We start from the raw sequence: 19,059 nt of genomic DNA on the forward strand, positions 1-19,059 counted from the left end.
TTTTTTGCTTATGAATATCCAATTGTTGTAGCACCACTACTTAAAAACACTTTACTTTTCAAATTTATTGCTTTGGCACCTCTGTTGAAAGTCAGTTGGCCATTTACGTGTGGTCTGTCTGAACTTCATACTGTTCAATTTACCTATTTGCTTATGGGCACACAATCCATACTCTAGTACAGTATTGAATAGATGTGGAAAGAGCAGATATCCTTTTTTTACCCTGAAAGTAGTGGAAATGCATTATTTCCTCACCATTAAGTATATTTCTTACAGTGGAAAAATTTTGATTTAGAAGGCACTTAGTTAATTTTATTTATCTTGTCCTTCATGCCCCAACTTATTTTTTGAAACATTTTAAGCCTTGTGTATTTCTTAAATCAGTTACTGATTATCCTAGTGATTTGGTTTGATAAAATTCCTTTTAGTAGATAACAACATACTCTGATAAGTGCTGTTAGTTCACTTGTTTTTAACCATGTTTCAGGATGAATAAAAAAATTGGATAGACCTCCCCTACACTGTTCCACTTAGACAAACTGTTTTGTATATATGCTCTATCTGCAGTGTTTCAAACTTTTCTTTATGCATCCAAATCCTTTATTTGCTGATCCTAAAATCAACTCTTTAATATAGAGAATATAAGACTGAAGGAAATTGGAATCTCTTTTTCTAGCCATCATGAAATTTGCAATAGTATATAGAGGACAATGCTTAACAAGCATTAATATCAAGTATTGTTTTAAACATTAATTTTAAAGATTAACTTTTGAAATTTTGAAAGTGCATAGACATGTTAAAATCATTTCTTTCAAATGTGATTACTAAAAAATGCCTTTAGACACCTTTTAAACCATAGCACTTCTCCCTACTTTCCTAAGTAAGTGAGTTATTTATTTGATATAGTAAATAATAAGTTTAGCATATTACTAATTTGTCATTCATTTAGGAAGGGGCATCTCTTTTAAAATAGACGCCAGATTAGAGGTCTGAAATAGATTTTTTTGTATGTGCATGTATATGTGTGTTTATGTGTGTGTGTGTGTGTGGTGCATGGTGTATATGTGTATAGCATAACTCTCTTCTCAGTGGTGAAGTTTGAAATGCCTATAACCCCTTAATTATTCTTGGTGCAAATTCTTCTTCTATGCCTTAAAACCACCATTCTATTGATTTTGTTTCCTAGTTCAATTTTGTGGGGAAATTGCTTGGACCAAGAGGAAACTCCTTGAAGAGGCTACAGGAAGAAACAGGTGCTAAAATGTCTATCCTGGGCAAAGGATCAATGAGAGACAAAGCAAAGGTACTGAACTTTGAATTTGATATTTAACACACACACACAGGAGGTTACCTGTACCACTGACGGCCAAATTTACAAACACATCTCAATGGTTCTCCCATCATTTCCTATGAGTTTCACCTTCTGCTGCCACTCTGTTGCCTTTCAGATATGCCCTCTATTTACATAAAAACAAATTATCAGCCCTTTTTTTCAGAATATGTAATTCTGTGTTTTTATTCTTTCTAATCCTTAGTGTAGGTAATAATCAAATGTTTTTTACTTTTTGAGCATCTTCTGTGGGATGTTTCTATATGTGTATGCTTATTTTCTTTAATTCCCTGATAGGATACCTTTTCTCTCTTCCACTCTGTCACCTAATCACATTCATCTTATCCCTCTGCTCTATTTCATTTTGATCTTTTTATCAGAGGCAACTTTATATACTTATCTCCCAATCTAAGAGAGTTCCACTTTTAAAAAATGTTTCAATGATATTAAACAACTTACCTGGCCCCACAAGAACAATAGCCTAAGAAATATATCAACTTTGATGTTTGAATTGATTTATTGCACATCTGAACTTTATCATTTCTCCATTTTATAAATTGATAGTAATTGTCCCTGTGTTAGAATTCAACACTTTGGAAAATAAGTATTTCTAGGGATGTACTCCTAAAGGATCATTTAAAATTCATTGAGAAATGGTGGATGTTTTATGGTATTATCATTTGACTATGCCATACTTTTTAAATTTGTTTGAAATGGAAAATAAAGTGTTCATATATTTTTGTGACTATGGTATTACTTAGACAATTGCTTAGGAATTGTGTCTTCTAACTATTAATGGAACATCTTAAATGAAGGAATTTATAATGAGAAATATCACTGAACTGGTGCATGTTGCATACATAACGTCTTTTACCTTAATTGTAATAAGTCTACATGTGGAGTTTGAGGCAGACTCTCCAAATGATGCTTTGTTTGAAAGGATTGATAGTCCATTCCATACATTTCAAAGGGGATGCTTCTTACTAGTCTCTTATTTTAAGTAACTTTTGATTACTCTATACAGTATACAATTGCAAAAGTAACTACATTCTTGTCAATTCTCCTGCCGTTAGTTTCTCTGAGTACATGTAGAAGAAATAATAAAAGTATTTAAGAGGTGGTAACCCCAGTTATAAGCTTTCCCCCTCTTCCAAAAAACTATTTAGATTTTCTATAGATGAGGACAGAATGACACCATAATCTATATCTGTTTGTTGTATATTGTTTGATATTGTTTTTTGTTATATTTTCTCCAGATATCTCACACTCTTAAAATATAAACTTGGTATTGTGTGTTTTCAATCTTTGACATATTCTTCAAGATTTAGATCAGATATCATCTCCCCAGTAGGGCTTTCCTGAACAACTATAACAGGCTAATTACTCTATTTTCATGTCATACATTTTACTGAAATTTTCTGTTTTTCTCCTTAAACTATAAGCTTCCACTGGCCAGAGAAATGTCCCAGTCATTTTTGCCAACCCAGAGGTTTTCATGCAGATGGCTGTATATTTTTTACTCACGTATCTTTTACGTATATACCTGGACATTTTTTCCTGTTCATAAAGTTTTAAATTGGATGCCTTTTCCCTGTGAGCACATTAGGTACCGGCATGAATATTTAAAAATTTAGCATGAAGCAAATATGCTTCTATTAAATTTCTATTAAGTTTAAATTACAGATATTACCCGTTATTTAAGGTCCTGTTTTGCATTGATTACTTTTTGGCGGTTCATCACGTTTGGCTATGCTTTGTGTATTTATATTGTTCTTTTACAAAATAAAAACATTTAATGATAACAGTAGCAATAATAATAATAATGTATTACATTATAAAATAAATTTCTTTAGAATATAGATAAGTCCTTAACTGCAAAAGGTGTTGGACACACAGCTGAAATAAAAGTACACACATGGGTACATAAAACTTTACCTTAGTAAACACTTCAAAATTAAAAAAAAAAAATCATTGGTAAATTTTAGATTACTATGCTGATATTTGCTTCTCTGCAACATGGCCTGAACAGGCAGGAATATTTCATATGATTTTCTTTTTCTAACATACACATAAAACTCAATGGATTTTGCACTGTAAGTGTGCATGTGTTTATGTATATACACAGCCACACAGGCATATATTTATGCATTAATTGAAGTAATTACTAGACATACTGTGTGCCATTCACCATTCTAGTTGACAGGTAAAAATGGGACAAAAATTGTTTTCCTCTTGGAGCTTACATTCCAGTGGGAGAAGCAGACAGTAAACAAGTGAATAAACACATTTTATACTTTCAGGCACTGATCATTATTGTGGTATAGGCCCAGTGCATGACATTTGTGCACTGGGTGGGGGGGAGAGAGAGGGGCAAGGGGCTCAGCCTGGCCTGTGCCCTCTTGCAGTCTGGGACCCCTTGGGAGATATCCGACTGCCAGCAGGGAGTGGCCCTAAGCTGGCAGGGGGACATCCCCTGAGGGGTCCTTAGCGCTTCCGTAGAGGTGAGGAGGCAAGAGATGCTCCTGCCACTGCCACTGAGCTTGCCAGCTGTGAGCCTAGCTTCTGGCTGAGCGGTGCTCCCCCTGTGGGAGCTCACTGACCACCAGGGGGCAGCTCCTGCATTGAGCATCTGCCCCCTGGTGGTCAGTGCAAACCATAGCGACCAGTTGTTAGATCGATTTGCATATTAGCCTTTTAGTATATAGGACTAGAGGCCCGATGCATGAAGATTCGTGCACGAATAGAACTTCCTTACCCTGGCTGCCGGCACTGGCTCCCCTCTGGCACTCGGGACCCGGGCCTTCACTCTGGCCACCACCTCCCGTCTTCGCTCTGGGCTGGAGCCACCTTCCACCTTTGCTCCAGGCCGGAGCCACCTCTCGCCTGCTCCGGCCAGCTCCATGGCCGCCGCCCAGAGGCAGGCCCTCGGCGGCTAGCCAGGGCTTGTGGGAGGCTTGGCTTCCTTCATCAATGGGGCGATGAAGGAAACCAAGCGTCCCGCCTGAAGGAAGCCAAATGTCCCGCCCGCTCCGGCTTGCTCCGTGGCTCTGGCCGGTGCTGCCATCTTTGTGGCTACAAGTGCTGCCATCTTTGTGGCTATGAGTGCTGCCATCTTTGTGGCTCTGGGCACCGCCATCTTTGTGGCTATGGGCACCGCCATCTTTGTGGCTATGGGCACCGCCATCTTTGTCGTGGAGTGATAGTTAATTTGCATATCAGCCCTTTATTGGTATAGATTAAAATAAAACAGAGGATGGGCAAAGAGGTTACTTGTGGTGGGAACAATATTTTGATACAATGATCAAGTAGGACTCTGCATAACGAAAAGGAACCAATGATAGAAAAATCAGAAATGAGAGAGAGAATTCCAGGTGCAATGACTCTAAAGGAGAATCTGTATTTTTATCTGTAACCACGTCTGTGTAACTATTATGACAACTGTAGCCATATCTTTGTTTACAACCATGTTTATTCCCATTTAGCTACCACCTTATTTCTTTGCTCACCTTTATAGCAAAACTCATCGAAAGAGTTATTTACAATCAGTTAACTCTCATCAATTCTTTATTGTTTTTTCCTCAGTCCTCATGACTGGCTCCTCTTTCTCGTCCAGCCCTGCAAACCCAGGGATTAGTCTTCAGACTTCTTTCTTCCCTCTTGTGATCTCATACCATTATAGGTATGCATGTATTTATGTAAGAAGGTGTATGCATATGCATGTATATTAATGGAATACATATGTATTATATATTTAACTACACATATGATATCATATATTCACCCATATATAAAATAAATATAAATGCCACATAGAGAGAGGGAGACTAAACCAAGATATTAAAAGAAAGAGCTAGAAATATTTAGACAAATAACTTTGCCAGCTTTTAGGGCCTCAGTGAACACAATATGAATCATGTAAGTCTTGAGATTAAAGAATACCCCCTTTTTTGTTTTTTTGTTTGTTCAAAGGCAAAAGTCATTGAAAAAGGAAATGAAAAACCGCTTGTATAAATTGAATGGTGCTTGGTAGCTCAAGCCTACATAAGTTAGTGGTGTTTGTTTGAAGATTATATCAGCAGGCATTAAGGAGCTTAATACACACAGCTAGTCTGTTTTTCAGAATTATATTCAATAAATACATATTCATCCATCCATCTATCCATCCATCCATCCATACATACATAAACAATTGACTCACTGAAGCATACCAGGTGCTCCTTGTGCACCTGCAGGCAAAGCCTGGGTCAGCATCTGTTCTGAAGCCCCATAGTCAGATACCTTTGCAGACTAACTGGTTTAATAGCCTTGCTTATAATTACTGTCTTAGCTCAACTTTCTAGGAAATATGCAGATGCTTCTCTGTGCTGGGTATACTGCTGGGATGCTACCCAATGTATGTCATAAATTTGATCCTTACCTTGAAGGAGATATTTGAATAGTTGTCTAAGTCAGCACCAAGTAACTGTGCAAAAATATTTCTTACATATTTGCTATGTGTCCAACTGTAGATAAATATTATGCTGTATAGAAAATAAGAATTAGACATGACTCAAGCCCTCACAGAACTTAATTAAATGGCCTGATCTGGTTAAAACTTTGTTTAAAAAAAGTAAGAAATTATCAATTATTTGAATTAGTAGGTGAAAGAATAATAAACTCATTTGGTTTTGTTTTTATAGGTCTAACAAGACTTTTTAATCTTTAGAAAAATACAAAGTTTTAAGATTTGTTACAGGATCATCATAAAATTAACTGCATAATATAGAAAATAGTTTTAGAGTTCTGGTGTAGTAAGAAGATTATAACAAGTTGAATGTTTTTATTCATTTATTTTTGTTTTTGGTAGTGATGGGTAAACATTTCTTTTTAGTTTGTTATACTTAGCGAATAACTCTACATGCAAAGAAAGAAAACAAAAATGAAATAAAATGTAGTAGTATCCAAGATAACACCAGTAGCAAAATCATACCTTATATTCATGAGTTCGTTCCCAAATTGGTCAAATCCCAGAATATGTGAACTCCTTCTATTCAATCTAAAACCATCTAGGAATCTTGAAGAGAAGCTAAGTTTTCATTTGTGTTGATCAAAGGTACCTTAGAACATCTAGAAAGTAAAATATACAGTATGTTTGCAGTATTTGAAAATACCTGAGGAATTTAACCGGCAGTTCAGAAATGTCTTTAAAGTCTAATTTCCTCATGCACCATATGGCCAGCTGGTTCTAAATAACCACACATCTGCCGGCTTCTCTAACAGCAGCTTCTGAGGATTCTTCAGGGGTAACTGACTTTAGCTTCAGATAGTGTTGCTATTTTTAGTGATGTGGATGGCAAAGATGGTGCAGAAGAAGAGAGGAAACAGTGGTTCTACAGTCTTATCTTTTTTAAAAATATATTTTTATTGATTTCAGAGAAGAAGAGGGAGAGAGAGATAGAAACTTCTGTGATGAGAAACAATCATCTATCAGCTGCCTCTTGCACGCCCCCTACTGGGGTCCGAGCCACAACCCTGGCATGCACCCTTGACCAGAATCAAACCATGACCTCCTGGTTCATAGGTCAGTGCTCAACCACTGAGCCACGCTGGTCTGGCTTCAGTCTTATCTTTGAAAAGAGTGAGAAACAAACATTATGTTCAAGGGGAAAAGGTTAGAGAGATTCAAGAAAATCAGACAAGGGCTGAACACTCCCTGGTAAGAATGAGGAAATAGCAGGAAATCATGAAATCATATTTCTTGCATGCTTTTCTATTGTTCTTAAGTGGAAATCACAAATGGCCACATTGCAAATAAAGTGCTTTTGTAATGAAAGGTGTTCTGGCACACTATTAATAAGCTTGGTCGAAATTATGGCATGGGGTCTTAAAACATATGAGTTAAATATATGTTCAAAGCAAAGTGCTGTTTGGTAGTGTTTTATTTGACAATGTGTGATAATTCTCCAGGCAAGTCTTTCTCTCTTTGATATGCTAATAACAAGTGCAGTTTCTATTTCATAGCATGTCATGTATTTGGTGATGGCAACTATAGTAAATCCTTTCTGATTCCATGGCACGATTGATTTTCATCAACAATAAAATCAGCTAAAAATCTTCAAAGTAATGCAGCTGCCTGGTGGGCAATGGGAGTGTGCACCCCGCACCAGACATCCTATCTCATTTGGCTTCTGGGCTAACGCCGCACATCAAACAGCCTGGTAGTCTCTCAGATCCTGAGGGGTGAGGCCGTGCTCACTGCTTGTCATTCAGGCTGGGGTTGGTTACATAGACTCCTGTTTCAACTCTTTAATATCCCCAACAACAAAGCAATTTGTAATCCCGCAAAATCAAGAGCCTAGATACTCTGATTTTCAGTTTAGCTGTGTCCCTGATAATCTGTCCAGTAGATCAACAAAATTTCTGTCTCAAGATTTCTGCCTTGCTCATCTTGGCTTCCAAACAGAGACAGAGAAATAAGCATAATACTGTACTGTGCTTGACTATCACTTGAATTTGTGAAGAACAAAGAGTGTATCATAAATTACAGGTAGGTAGGGGGTTGACTTTTGGCTTTTTACTGTATTCTTCTGTTTCTCTTATCTGAATTCTGAGAACTTACAGTAACATAGCCCACTTGAACAGGAGCAGATGTCATGAGCAACATTTTGTTATAAATATATATAAATATTTTGTGAGGACACACTGAAACCTGTGTTTCCATGGTGAACCAATACAACATTATTTCAACCTATGATATATTTGGATTGCAAGTGACCAAACCATCAAAATAGTTAAGTTTGTGTTGAAGAGTGAAATACTTCATGATATTAGTGAGAAATAATTTTTCACATTGGCATCTTCAACCATTTTATATAGAGTCAATCTCTATAATTTGCTTTGCCCTTTGAAAAAAAAACTAAAAGTCATAAATCTACTCATGCTCAGTTCTTCATAAGCTTTAATGACAGAGCATGAGGTAGCGATGTTTTATGTATTGGGAATCAAAGTTATAGTTTATTTTATTTAACTTTTAGCTGAAGAACTTTAATATTTTATTTCTTTTTAACTTTATTTTCCCATCACCATTTATCACCTCTATACCCCTTTTCACCTTCCCCACTGCCTCCTGCATTTTCTCTAGTCAGATTTTATTCACACGTAAAAAAAATTATTTTAATTTTTATAATTAAGACCTGCTTTTGGAAACCATTATGAACTAATGTCTCATCCATATACCCAGGATTATATACAAAAATATACTTTTTAGTGTTACTAGTACAGTAGTTTTTTCACCATTGTCATTTGTTATTTGGGCTGCACCCTTGTTTCCCACAAGGAGTGAAATAAGGGAATCACAGAATCAAGCTATCTCACATCATGTTGGGAATTTTTATTTATTAAGCTATTAAAAATCCAATATAAGAAAACTGAGAAATTTCTAAACATTTCACATTTTATAAATCAGAATTATAATGGATTTCTTCTTTTAGAGGAAGCCTATCTGTTTTTGTCCTGTTGTTCACCCAAAATATTACAACCAAAATTCAAATGAGATATAACCAATCTCAAAAGAGGCCAGATATGTCTTGGGAATATTTAAATTTCACATTCTGTGACAGTTTGAAAGATGGCTGCAAATTCTTTGACTTCCACTTAAAGGTAGATAAGTAGTGTCTAATTCTCTTCCTCTTAAATCTGGATGTTCCAGCAACTTGCTTATAACAAACTGCAGAGGAGGTGTTGCTTCATGATTTCTAAGCTTAGGCTGAAACACAGTGCATCTTCTGCCTCATTTGCAAGAACACAGTTTTGGCGCTCTAAGCTGCCTTGTAAGGATTCTGACAATCCTGAGCTGTCCCCTGGGAGGAGGTCAGAGTTTATGGAGAGGCCTTGTATATGTACCAGTGGGAAGTCCCAGTTGAGCCCAGTCTTTGAGTCACCTCAGTCCAGGCACTACACATGCAAGGAAAGAGCTCTCCAGATGTTATCAGCCTTTAGACATTTGGGTGATCACCAACTGCTTGAATCTTCCTGTCTACAGCTCCAGGTTCAGGAAGTAGATTCGAGTTATCTCCATTGTATTCTGTCTGAGTCCCTTACCCACAGAATTCACACACAATAATAAAATGGTTATTTTAGGCAACTAAGTTTGGCCTGGTTAGTTATGCAACACTAGATAACTGGAGCACATTCCTACTACTATCTACACTAATAAAAGAGAAACATGGTAATTGGCGTACGACCGCTACCCTTCTGATTGGCTAATCAGCGTATCCTTATGCAAATTAACTGTCAGCCAAGATGGCGGCTGGCAGCCATGCACTGAAGCGAGCAGGGAGGCTTCCTTGCTCCAGTGACTGCAGACTGCAACGTTCCCCGCCTGACTTGCAGGCCTCTGAGCTGGCAGTTTGAAACATTCTAACAAATATAGCCGGCTGGGATCTCAGAGCTGAAGGTATACATTGTTTCGATTATAGAACGGCAAACAAACCAGCAGTGGAAGCCTCAGAGCTAGAGCCAGAGCTAAAGCTGGCCCAGAAGAAAAAAAAAAAAAAGAAAAAAAGGAGTGGTTGGGAGCTTCCCACCAGCCTGAAAGCAGTCAAAACCGCCAGCCTGAAAGCAGCCCTCAGCCCCTCACCCAGACTGGCCAGGCATCCCAATGGGGACCCCCACCCTGATCCAGGACACCCTTCAGGGCAAACCAGCCGGCCCCCAGGCCTCTATCCTATATAGTAGAAGGGTAATATGCCTCCCAGCACCGGGATCAGCGGAGCAGTGAGGCCTCCTGGCACCAGATCAGCGTGACAGGGGGCAGCGCCCAAACCCCCTGATCACCCTGCGGCTCTGTGTGTGACAGGGGGTGGAGCCCCAACCTCCTGATCGGCCCTGCTCTGTGTGTGATAGAGGGTGGTGCTCCAACCCCCTGATCCGCCCTGCTCTGTGCGTGACAGGGGGCGGTGCCCCAACTCCCTTATCAGCCCTACTCTGTGTGTGACGGGGGGAGCTCCCCAACCCCCTGATGGGCCCTGCTCTGTGCGTGACAGGGGGGAGTTCCCCAACCCCCTGATGGGCCCTGCTCTGTGCGTGACAGGGGGTGGCACCACAACCTCCCCATGGACCCTGCCTTAAGTGTGACAGGGGGCGGTGCCCCAACCGCCCAATCAGCCCTACCCTGAGCGTGACTGAGGGTGGCATCGCAACCTCCCAATCCGCCCTGCTCTGTGCATGATGGGGCGGCGCCCCAACTCCCCAATCAGCCCTGCTCTGAGCCCGACCAGGGGCTGCACCTAGGGATTGGGCCTGCCCTCTGCCACCCAAGAGCAGGCCTAAGCCAGCAGGTCGTTATCTCCCAAGGGGTCCCAGACTTCGAGAGGGCACAGGCCGGGCTGAGGGAACCCCCCTTCCCCCCCGAGTGCACAAATTTTTGTGCACCGGGCCTCTAGTATACATATATATTCTTCTCAACATTGTTAGCGACTTTCCAAATACTAGATCCATTCTCTTGCATTTCTACTGCCCTTACATGGCAATTACTATAGACTTAGATAATGTCTGGGGTTTTGTTTGGATTTGTGTGTTTTATGTTTTGTGTTATTGTCCTATAACTTACTGCTTATTTTCAATTTATTTATGCCTGTTCACAAATCAAATGATTGAAGCACCTGACAAAGTTTTATTTCAGAGTTGCCAGTAAGAGAGAAGTCTTCCAAGAAAGTTAATTCAACAATTTCTTCTTAGTGCAGGCATTTTATAAGACATAGACCCCCCCGCAACCCCCTCCATAGAACATTATAGTTAAAAAGTATTGCACCTTTGAATGTCTGGTTTAATGTCACATGACTTAAGGTTAATTGGGTAGGTAATTCCAATTTCTTTGTAAAGCTTCTTAATTTTACTACAACCTAAAAAAGCAAGAGCTCCTGCATTTATCAGGGATGCTAGATGGATCCCAGAAGGGAAATAAACTGCACCGTATAGAAAGCACCAAACCATGATTGAGACAATATGTTTTTTTTCTTAGTCCCTCTTTTTTACCAAGTTGATTTTTAAAAGATTTGTCTTAGCCAAAAAAAGAACCATATGGCATTTTTTGTGCTGATAATATGAACTAAATTTGTTTCTTTATAAGTTATTTATTATATTTCTTATAGATAGCAAAACTTAGATATGTATTAAGTTATACAGTACATGGACAATCAATATTACCTGCAATATATAGATCCATTGTAATTACTTATTTTTTACCAGTTTCCTATATTAAGGGAGAATTTCTAAGCAGAATATTATGGTGATTCAATGTATTTAGTGATATACATTTATATGGCATTACTATATTTTATGTCATTTAGTACTACATATATTACATATTTAGTGGCTTTACTCTCTCACTACATGTTTAAAAATATTAATAATATTTGCTTTATTTTTTTTACCTTGGATCCTATCTTTGCTTTGCTCACATATACAGTAACCAAAGCAACTGGCCCATCTAACTACGTCATTACTCTAATAGAATTGGGTATTAAAATAAATATTTCCTAAATAGTTTTACATTGCGCATAGTAAGACATAACACATTTTTTAAATTTTATGAGTAATTTCAATGTCAAACAAGGTGAGGATGGTTATCTAAAAAGTTAAATAATAATGTTATATAATATCTTAGAAAAGCCTTTGTTGGAAAAGTTGTTGTTGCTGTGTATGTCTTTAGAAAGATGCCATTAAAGGTTTGCTTTAAATTGTTGAAACTTGACCCCGATATAAACTATGTTCTTTGAAGAGAAACTTGGACAACTTGTTCTAGCACAGCTTGGGGAATTTAGAGATACTAGCATTTGGGTAGTTAAGAGGATAATGGGCCCAGAGTGAAATTGCTAAAGAGAAAATTCTGCACTTAACTCAAGTGCACTATCAGCACTAATTTGGATTCTGGATTTCATTAGTTGTAGTGATGTTTATTTGATTTCTTATTCTGTTTTCTCCTTATAACTTAATTTCACTAGTCATTTAAAAGTTTAATGGTAGTTTTCTCAGTCATTATATATATATATATATATATATATATAATCACTCCTCAGCTAAGTAGAGTTGTCATGAGTACTTGAGAATTGTTTGAGCTCTTGACAATCTTGATAAAAAGGAAAGAAGTCTGTACTCAGGCTACAGGTAGTGATGCTGAACAAAGGACTCACCAGCTCCTCAGCCTCATGAATAATAACATTACCAAGTTCACTTCTGCTTTCTGTGAGTATTGGTTCACTAAGAGTGAAGTCGAAATGAGGAAAATAAAATGCTCAGGATACAAATGAAATTTTACATATTTTGCTATGAACACAATTGATCACCCCACTTGACTTTTTGCAGCCAGGACAATGTTTTTACTCTTCCAGGAATGCATTCACAAGGCATTCTCTGTGAACTGTGCCCACAATTGTCCAATACTTCTTGTTAACAGCACTTAATTTGTCTGGGAGCATACCAAATGTCAATACAGAAAACACTTTTATATATTTTCAATTGATATCTAAATATCAGAAACCACCTAGACTTCATAGGTATATAATGAACAACTTCAATTCTAGCATCACTATGGGATTTAAAAGAAGAAGCAAACAGCCCTATCTGGTTTGCTCAGTGGCTACAGTGTCAGCCCATGGACTGGAGGGTCATGGGTTTGATTCTGGTCAAGAGCACTTACCTTGGTTGCAGGCTCAATCCCTGGCCCTGGCCAGTGTGCATGCAGACAGCAACCAATCAATGTGTCTCTCTCTCTCATGTTGATGTTTCTCTTTCTCTGTCTCTCCTACACCCTTCCATTCTCTCTAAATTCAATGGAAAAAAATATCCTCAGTTGAGGATTAATAACAATAACAAAAAAGAGGCAAGCAAAATGTAGGCCTGATTCAGAGAATTTGGAATGTCTTCAAATGTTTTAATGTTCACATTTCTAGGTTCTATTTGCTGCTTCTTTTTTTCTCTATAACAGGCTTACTGTTTTTCTCTTATAACATTTGCATGTTTTGAAAAATATTTTATTCCTATCATTTGGCACTTTTATGGAATGTCTTTCCCAGTCTTTCTTAATTTTTTTTCTTTTTACCTATCTACCTTTAAAATAACTTAAAGCTAAAGTAATTTAAAGCCTGAATAATTTCCCAGTGTTTGAATAACTCTCATTTCTGTCTTATTGAATATTACTAGAATATGTGAGTGATGTTTATTTCTGCAGCAGCACAACCAATATCATATTTACTTAAATAAAACTCATCTAAGTCAACAGTTACCCGGATAAATCCAGGAGCATAAACAATAAAGAATAAGATAGTAAGCAGTCAACTGAATAGACATATCCTACCTCGTCTTGAGTTAATATTTTCAGGATTGCAGTTCTATACATTTCAGATTTAAAAGTTTTATTCATACTTTATTTAATAATAATAATAATAATAAAGAAAGTATGTGGTTCTCTGGCCAGTGTGGCTGAGTTGGTTGGGCATTGTTCCATGCACCAGAAGATCACTGGTTCAATTCCTGGTCAAGGGCACATGCCTGCCTTGTGGGCTCTATCCCCAGGAGGGGATGTGCAGAAGGCAGCCACATCGCTGTTTCTGTCTCTCTCCCTCTCTCTTCTTATCTCTCTAAAAATCAATAAACTATTCTTTAAAAAATTAGTATTGCCTGGTTGGTGTGGCTCAGTGGTTGAGTGTCAACCTATGAACCAAGAGGTCACAGTTTGATTCCCGGTCAGAGCAAATACCTGGATTGTGGGCGCAATCCCCTGTAAGGGGTGTGCAGGAGGCAGCCAATCAATGATTGTTTCTCAACATTGATGTTTCTATCTCTCTCCTTTCCTCTCTGAAATCAATAAAAATATATTTAATAAAATTTTTGTATTATAAAAAATGAAAGAATGTGCAACCTTTTCTTATGATTATCTTTTTCTTAATTTTTTTTTTATTGATTTCAGAGATGAAGGGAAAGATAGATAGATAGAGACATCAATTATGAGAGAGAATCATTGATCGGTTCCTCCTGCATGCCCCCTCTGGGGATCGTGTCTACAACCCGGGCATGTGATGTGCCCTGACCGAGAATCCAACCGGGACCTCCTGGTTCATAGGTCGACACTCAACCACTGAGCCACGCCTGCCAGGTTGATTATCATATTTCTTAAAGAATATTTCATAGTATGAGAAAAGTAAAACTACATTTTTATGGATTTTTGGTTGTTTGTGTTTTGAAACTCTTTGGCTTTAACATAATATTCTGGGACATAGTAATTCAAATTGAGCAACCCTTAATATTATGAGGAGCCTGTGTGGTTGTTAGTTTCTAGTCAGTTGATCAGAGATATAACATGTGTTTCCAAATCATACACACCCACAGGCACATAGTATGTTGGATTATACACTGTTAAAGGTGACAGGGAAGCGAAGACATTAGTTTAATTCATTCATTTTTAAAACAATTTTTTATTGATTAAGTTATTACATATGTGTCCTTTACTGAAGAGACTATTTTGCTTGTGATCACTGGGAAATTGCTAAAAACTATTTAATTATTAGATGTAAGAAAGAAAATAAACATGAAGACCAGCCAGTTTCATGAAAATCTTGCTTTAACTAGCAGATTCATATCAAGGAACCATAACATTACAACAGATAGACTTTACTAGGTTGTCTCTTGATGTTACTTAAACTATTACACCCAAGGTACATAAATAGAAAATGGATGCACATTATTTTAAATTATACATAAAATTACCCATACACTATAGAAGGTTGAGTTGACCATGAGTCTTCAACATGATCTGGCCTTTATACAATTGAGTAATTTATTATAATTTATTTATGAAAATGTCTTGATCCATCCTCTCTTCTGTTTTAAAGATAGTGCATACCCTGGATGGAAAAGGGGACAAGCGCACCCGTGCTGCCTTTGTCAGCAGCCAGTGCACTGGGGCTTGGCTGCTGTCTGCATTTAGCGCTAACACATGCAGAGCAGTGAGGTAACCACTCGGCAACTCTAGCTCCATCCTCAGGGGAAGCCTAGGGTCAGCCTGGGCTCCTCTAGGAAATCTTTCTGTTGGGAGAGCCCAGTTTCCTTTTCAGGAGGATAGTTTTTCTCACTTCTTCATCCCTATGTAGTTTTATCGATTAGAAAATTGACCACAGTATTCAACATTTCTTCTACATTGCTATAAAATATTACTAAAATTATAAGCCAAAAATGTAAATTTAGTGCAGATATTTTTCCTCTAACCATTGATTTTATTAAAACCACCAGGGCCAGATCTTTTTCTTTTTTTTTGCCTTACTTGTATTAGGGGATAACTTACATATATGAAGACCTCCCACTTTAAAGTATACAGGCATACATAATTATATTTGTATGACCACAATCCAGATAAAGAAAACTTTTGTCACCCCCAAATTTCCTTTGGGCCTTATTCTACCCCTGGTCCCTAGTGACCACTGGTCTGCTTTCTGTTGCTATCATTTAGCCTTTTGCCAGAATTTGATCTATGCAGTAGAGACTTTCTCCTACATTCTTTCACTTACCACGGTGTTTTTGAGGAGTGTCCATGTTGTTGTGTGTATGAGTAGTTTGTTCTGTTGCATCACGGAGAAGATTTCCATTGTGTGGCTACACCACAATTTAGAATTACTTCTTTAGATGGTAGTTTATATTGTTTCCAGTTTTGCCTTCTGTGAGTCAAGCTCTTATGAAGATTCATATCTGTCTTTGTATTGATGTACGATTTCATGATAGAGAATTTTGAAATCATCAAAAGTTAAAGCACAAGGACATTTATACCATCATTTTCATGAATATAAGAAATGCATTTATCACAGGACTGTACATTTTTCAGAAAGTTAAGAAAGATGTACTCCTAATGCACTGGATGAATATTTACTCTCTGATTTTTTGCATGATTTACTTGACATTAGTAATATTTATTAGTTCTCTGAAATACTCTTTTATTAGTTATTAATTTTTCATTATGCAAATAATCATTTCTAAATCAAGTTTTTGGAGAACATTTTTCCAGCAATGCCCTAAATTAAGATCCCAGAGTTTATAAGCAAGCTGGAGATTCTGATTCCCTAGTCAAAGAGATTAGATTTGTTAGATAAATGAAGCCTTCTGCATCAATTTAAATAGTTCTACCAAATTGATTCATGAAGTGTCTAATATTCCCATGTAATTAGCAGTGGCATTTTCAAAACGCTATAACTGAGAGGGAAATTTAACCTTCTCTGAAGAATTGCACACTCTAGGGTTGATACTTTAGAAAATTATATTGTTCTAAGGGAATGCTCACCAAAGAATTACATCAGACTTTGAACAGATGCTGCAAGATCCTTGTTTTATTGCCAGTGCACCGGTGTGGTGATATTAAAAGTCTTCATCTCCTCCCTCGCATCTGATGTTAAAGCAGATTTTCCATTTCTCAGCTCTGACAGTTTAGTGGTGAATCTCTTGTGGCTGTTCCAGAAAGATACTGCTTTCTCTTTTCTTTTCTCCTGCACTGTAAGATTAACCTCTAGTCATTAAGTTCAATGTATAGGTTTTTGTTGGGACTCTAAGGAGTATTTCCCTCTAATGCAGCAGTTCTCAACCTGTGGGTCACAACCCCTTTGGCAGTCGAACGACCCTTTCACAGGGGTCGCCTAAGACCACCCTGCATATCAGATATTTACATTACAATTCATAACAATAGCAACATTACAGTTATGAAGTAGCAACGAAAATAATTTTATGGTTGGGTCACAACATGAAGAACTGTATTTAAAGGGCCAGAAGGTTGAGTGGAGGCTTTATTTCAGATGATAGTACCTGTTTTTCTCTTACTCAAGGAATTTTATTTCTTAGTAAAGGATTTTATATCTACAGATGCACATTCACTTAAAAAAATTAAAATAAAAAATCTATGTATGATATTAATAGAGTTTTATTTATGGTATGATAATCCAGGAGTTTCATATCATTGCTATACTCGGGAAAAATCCAGGAAATTGATTTATTATGAAAATCCACAAGTTTGTTAATATGCCTTGTTCACTTCTGTTTTATCTTTGCTGCTTAGATTTCTGATCTTTGTCTCCTTTGTGCTACATTAGTGGTACTGAATGCAGATGCATCACTTAGCTATTTTAAGAAATGGGAGATAATCTGCAGAGTGTTTTTCTTCCATGGGAGTTACAAGTCAATTTTTAAACACAGTTATGACTCCTCATAATTGTACTTATTCACAGATACTGTATTTTGCACATTATACTAGAGGATAGGCATTGTTTATTCAGTTATAAAATATTTGATACCTTTCATAAAACAGTTTTATAGCAATAATATCACATAAATAGGGCATATTTGAAGATTTTCTCATACACCATCTATATGGGGGCAGGGGGGAACTCTCCCCCAAATGTCAAGTAATACAAGACAGCTGGCTGTATTAATCTTGACAAGTATTATTGCTATCCTTATATTTTATTGTACCTGTTACTAAGATTTGGTTATGAATTATTTATATCTTCACATTATTAAAGCATTTGCTATCAGATATTATGCTTGGATAATTATTATATAACATTTCTAAAATATGAGACTATTACTCATACTTAGTGGGACTATAATTTGTGACCACGGTTAACTTTTTTGAGGATTGTATATCCTTTTTTAGGATTGGTTGAAGGGTATAATTTGTCAGATCCATCTGCACACAAAAATGCTACCATTCTCATTGTCCAAATAATTGAACAGAATCCTAGTTGTAGGTCAGAGGAAGTAACTTCAAGTCACAAGAGAAAAATAAAGTATTATCACTTCTCAACTGTAGCTGTCTTGCGGACGTGCTGCCAGTACCCGAAGGCAAAGGAATTTGTGACTTATCCCATGTGTTGACAAGCAGATGTTCACATTCTGCCAAAGTGATTAGTTAAGAGTGGAACACTGAATTATTTAAGCAGGTTATTTGCTAATGTCTTTAAGAAAACAAGTTACCAGTGAGCATTACTATTTGACATTGCACATACACACTCTCAAAGCATGATCTCCTATTTTTAAAAAGTAAGGTAAAAGTATATTGCTGAAAGGTTTCACTAACGATGTATGTTAAATGTAAGCATATATAGAAATTTGTGGCTTTAGAGTAACTATGGATTTTACATTGCAGGACTAGCTATATAATAACCAGAGAATATTACAATTACTATATGTAAGCACAGAAATTCCTCATAAAACAAGTAGTTAGTTTTCAAGTTAACCAGCCAATCAATAAAGGATCAGATCTGTCCACAAACATGCAAATGACGTGTTACAGTATTGGGTTCTCAAATATTTTTTATTGAAATAGTCTGTTCAAAAAAAAGAAATAATAATAAGAGACTTAAGTCTTATCCAGGTTTTACCATTCTCAGCTCAGTATTCTTTGAAAATTGCAGTTCTGTACAATGTTTTAAAAAACAAAATACGCATTGCACTTACATCCATATTTATCTGATTACTTAATTTTAGATAGGAACTTATTAAATACAATTAGAACTGAAAAAACATCCTACATTTTTCCTGTGGTTTAATAAACTTTATAATGTTCTTCAACACACTATCCCTACACAAACCACTACATTCCAGCATTGATCCCTCACTCTCTTCACATTGCATGAGGAAAAAAAATGTATTCAATGGGTTACTTATTTCCAAAATGAGTATGTAAGTTATTTCTTAAGCTCCAATGTATTAGACCT

At 37.0% G+C, this 19,059-nt stretch overlaps 1 protein-coding gene across 4 annotated transcripts in view; it reads left to right on the forward strand.

Annotated features, from left to right (window-relative positions):
* KHDRBS2 (KH RNA binding domain containing, signal transduction associated 2) overlaps positions 1–19,059 on the forward strand; it is a 564,684-nt gene that overhangs the window by 168,715 nt on the left and 376,910 nt on the right. For all 4 annotated transcript variants that reach the window (XR_011471860.1, XR_011471859.1, XR_011471861.1 and 1 more), the window contains exon 3: positions 1,187–1,303. Coding sequence is in view for 1 of the 4 variants with exons in the window: in XM_070418330.1 (XP_070274431.1) it covers positions 1,187–1,303 (117 nt within the window). In the remaining 3 variants the exon portion in view is untranslated. The remainder of the gene's footprint in view (positions 1–1,186; positions 1,304–19,059) is intronic.

The sequence above is a fragment of the Myotis yumanensis genome, unplaced genomic scaffold (assembly GCF_028538775.1).
Source record: "Myotis yumanensis isolate MYYU_CA2020_CCGP unplaced genomic scaffold, mMyoYum1.0.hap1 SCAF_6, whole genome shotgun sequence".
Taxonomy (NCBI): Eukaryota; Metazoa; Chordata; class Mammalia; order Chiroptera; family Vespertilionidae; genus Myotis; species Myotis yumanensis.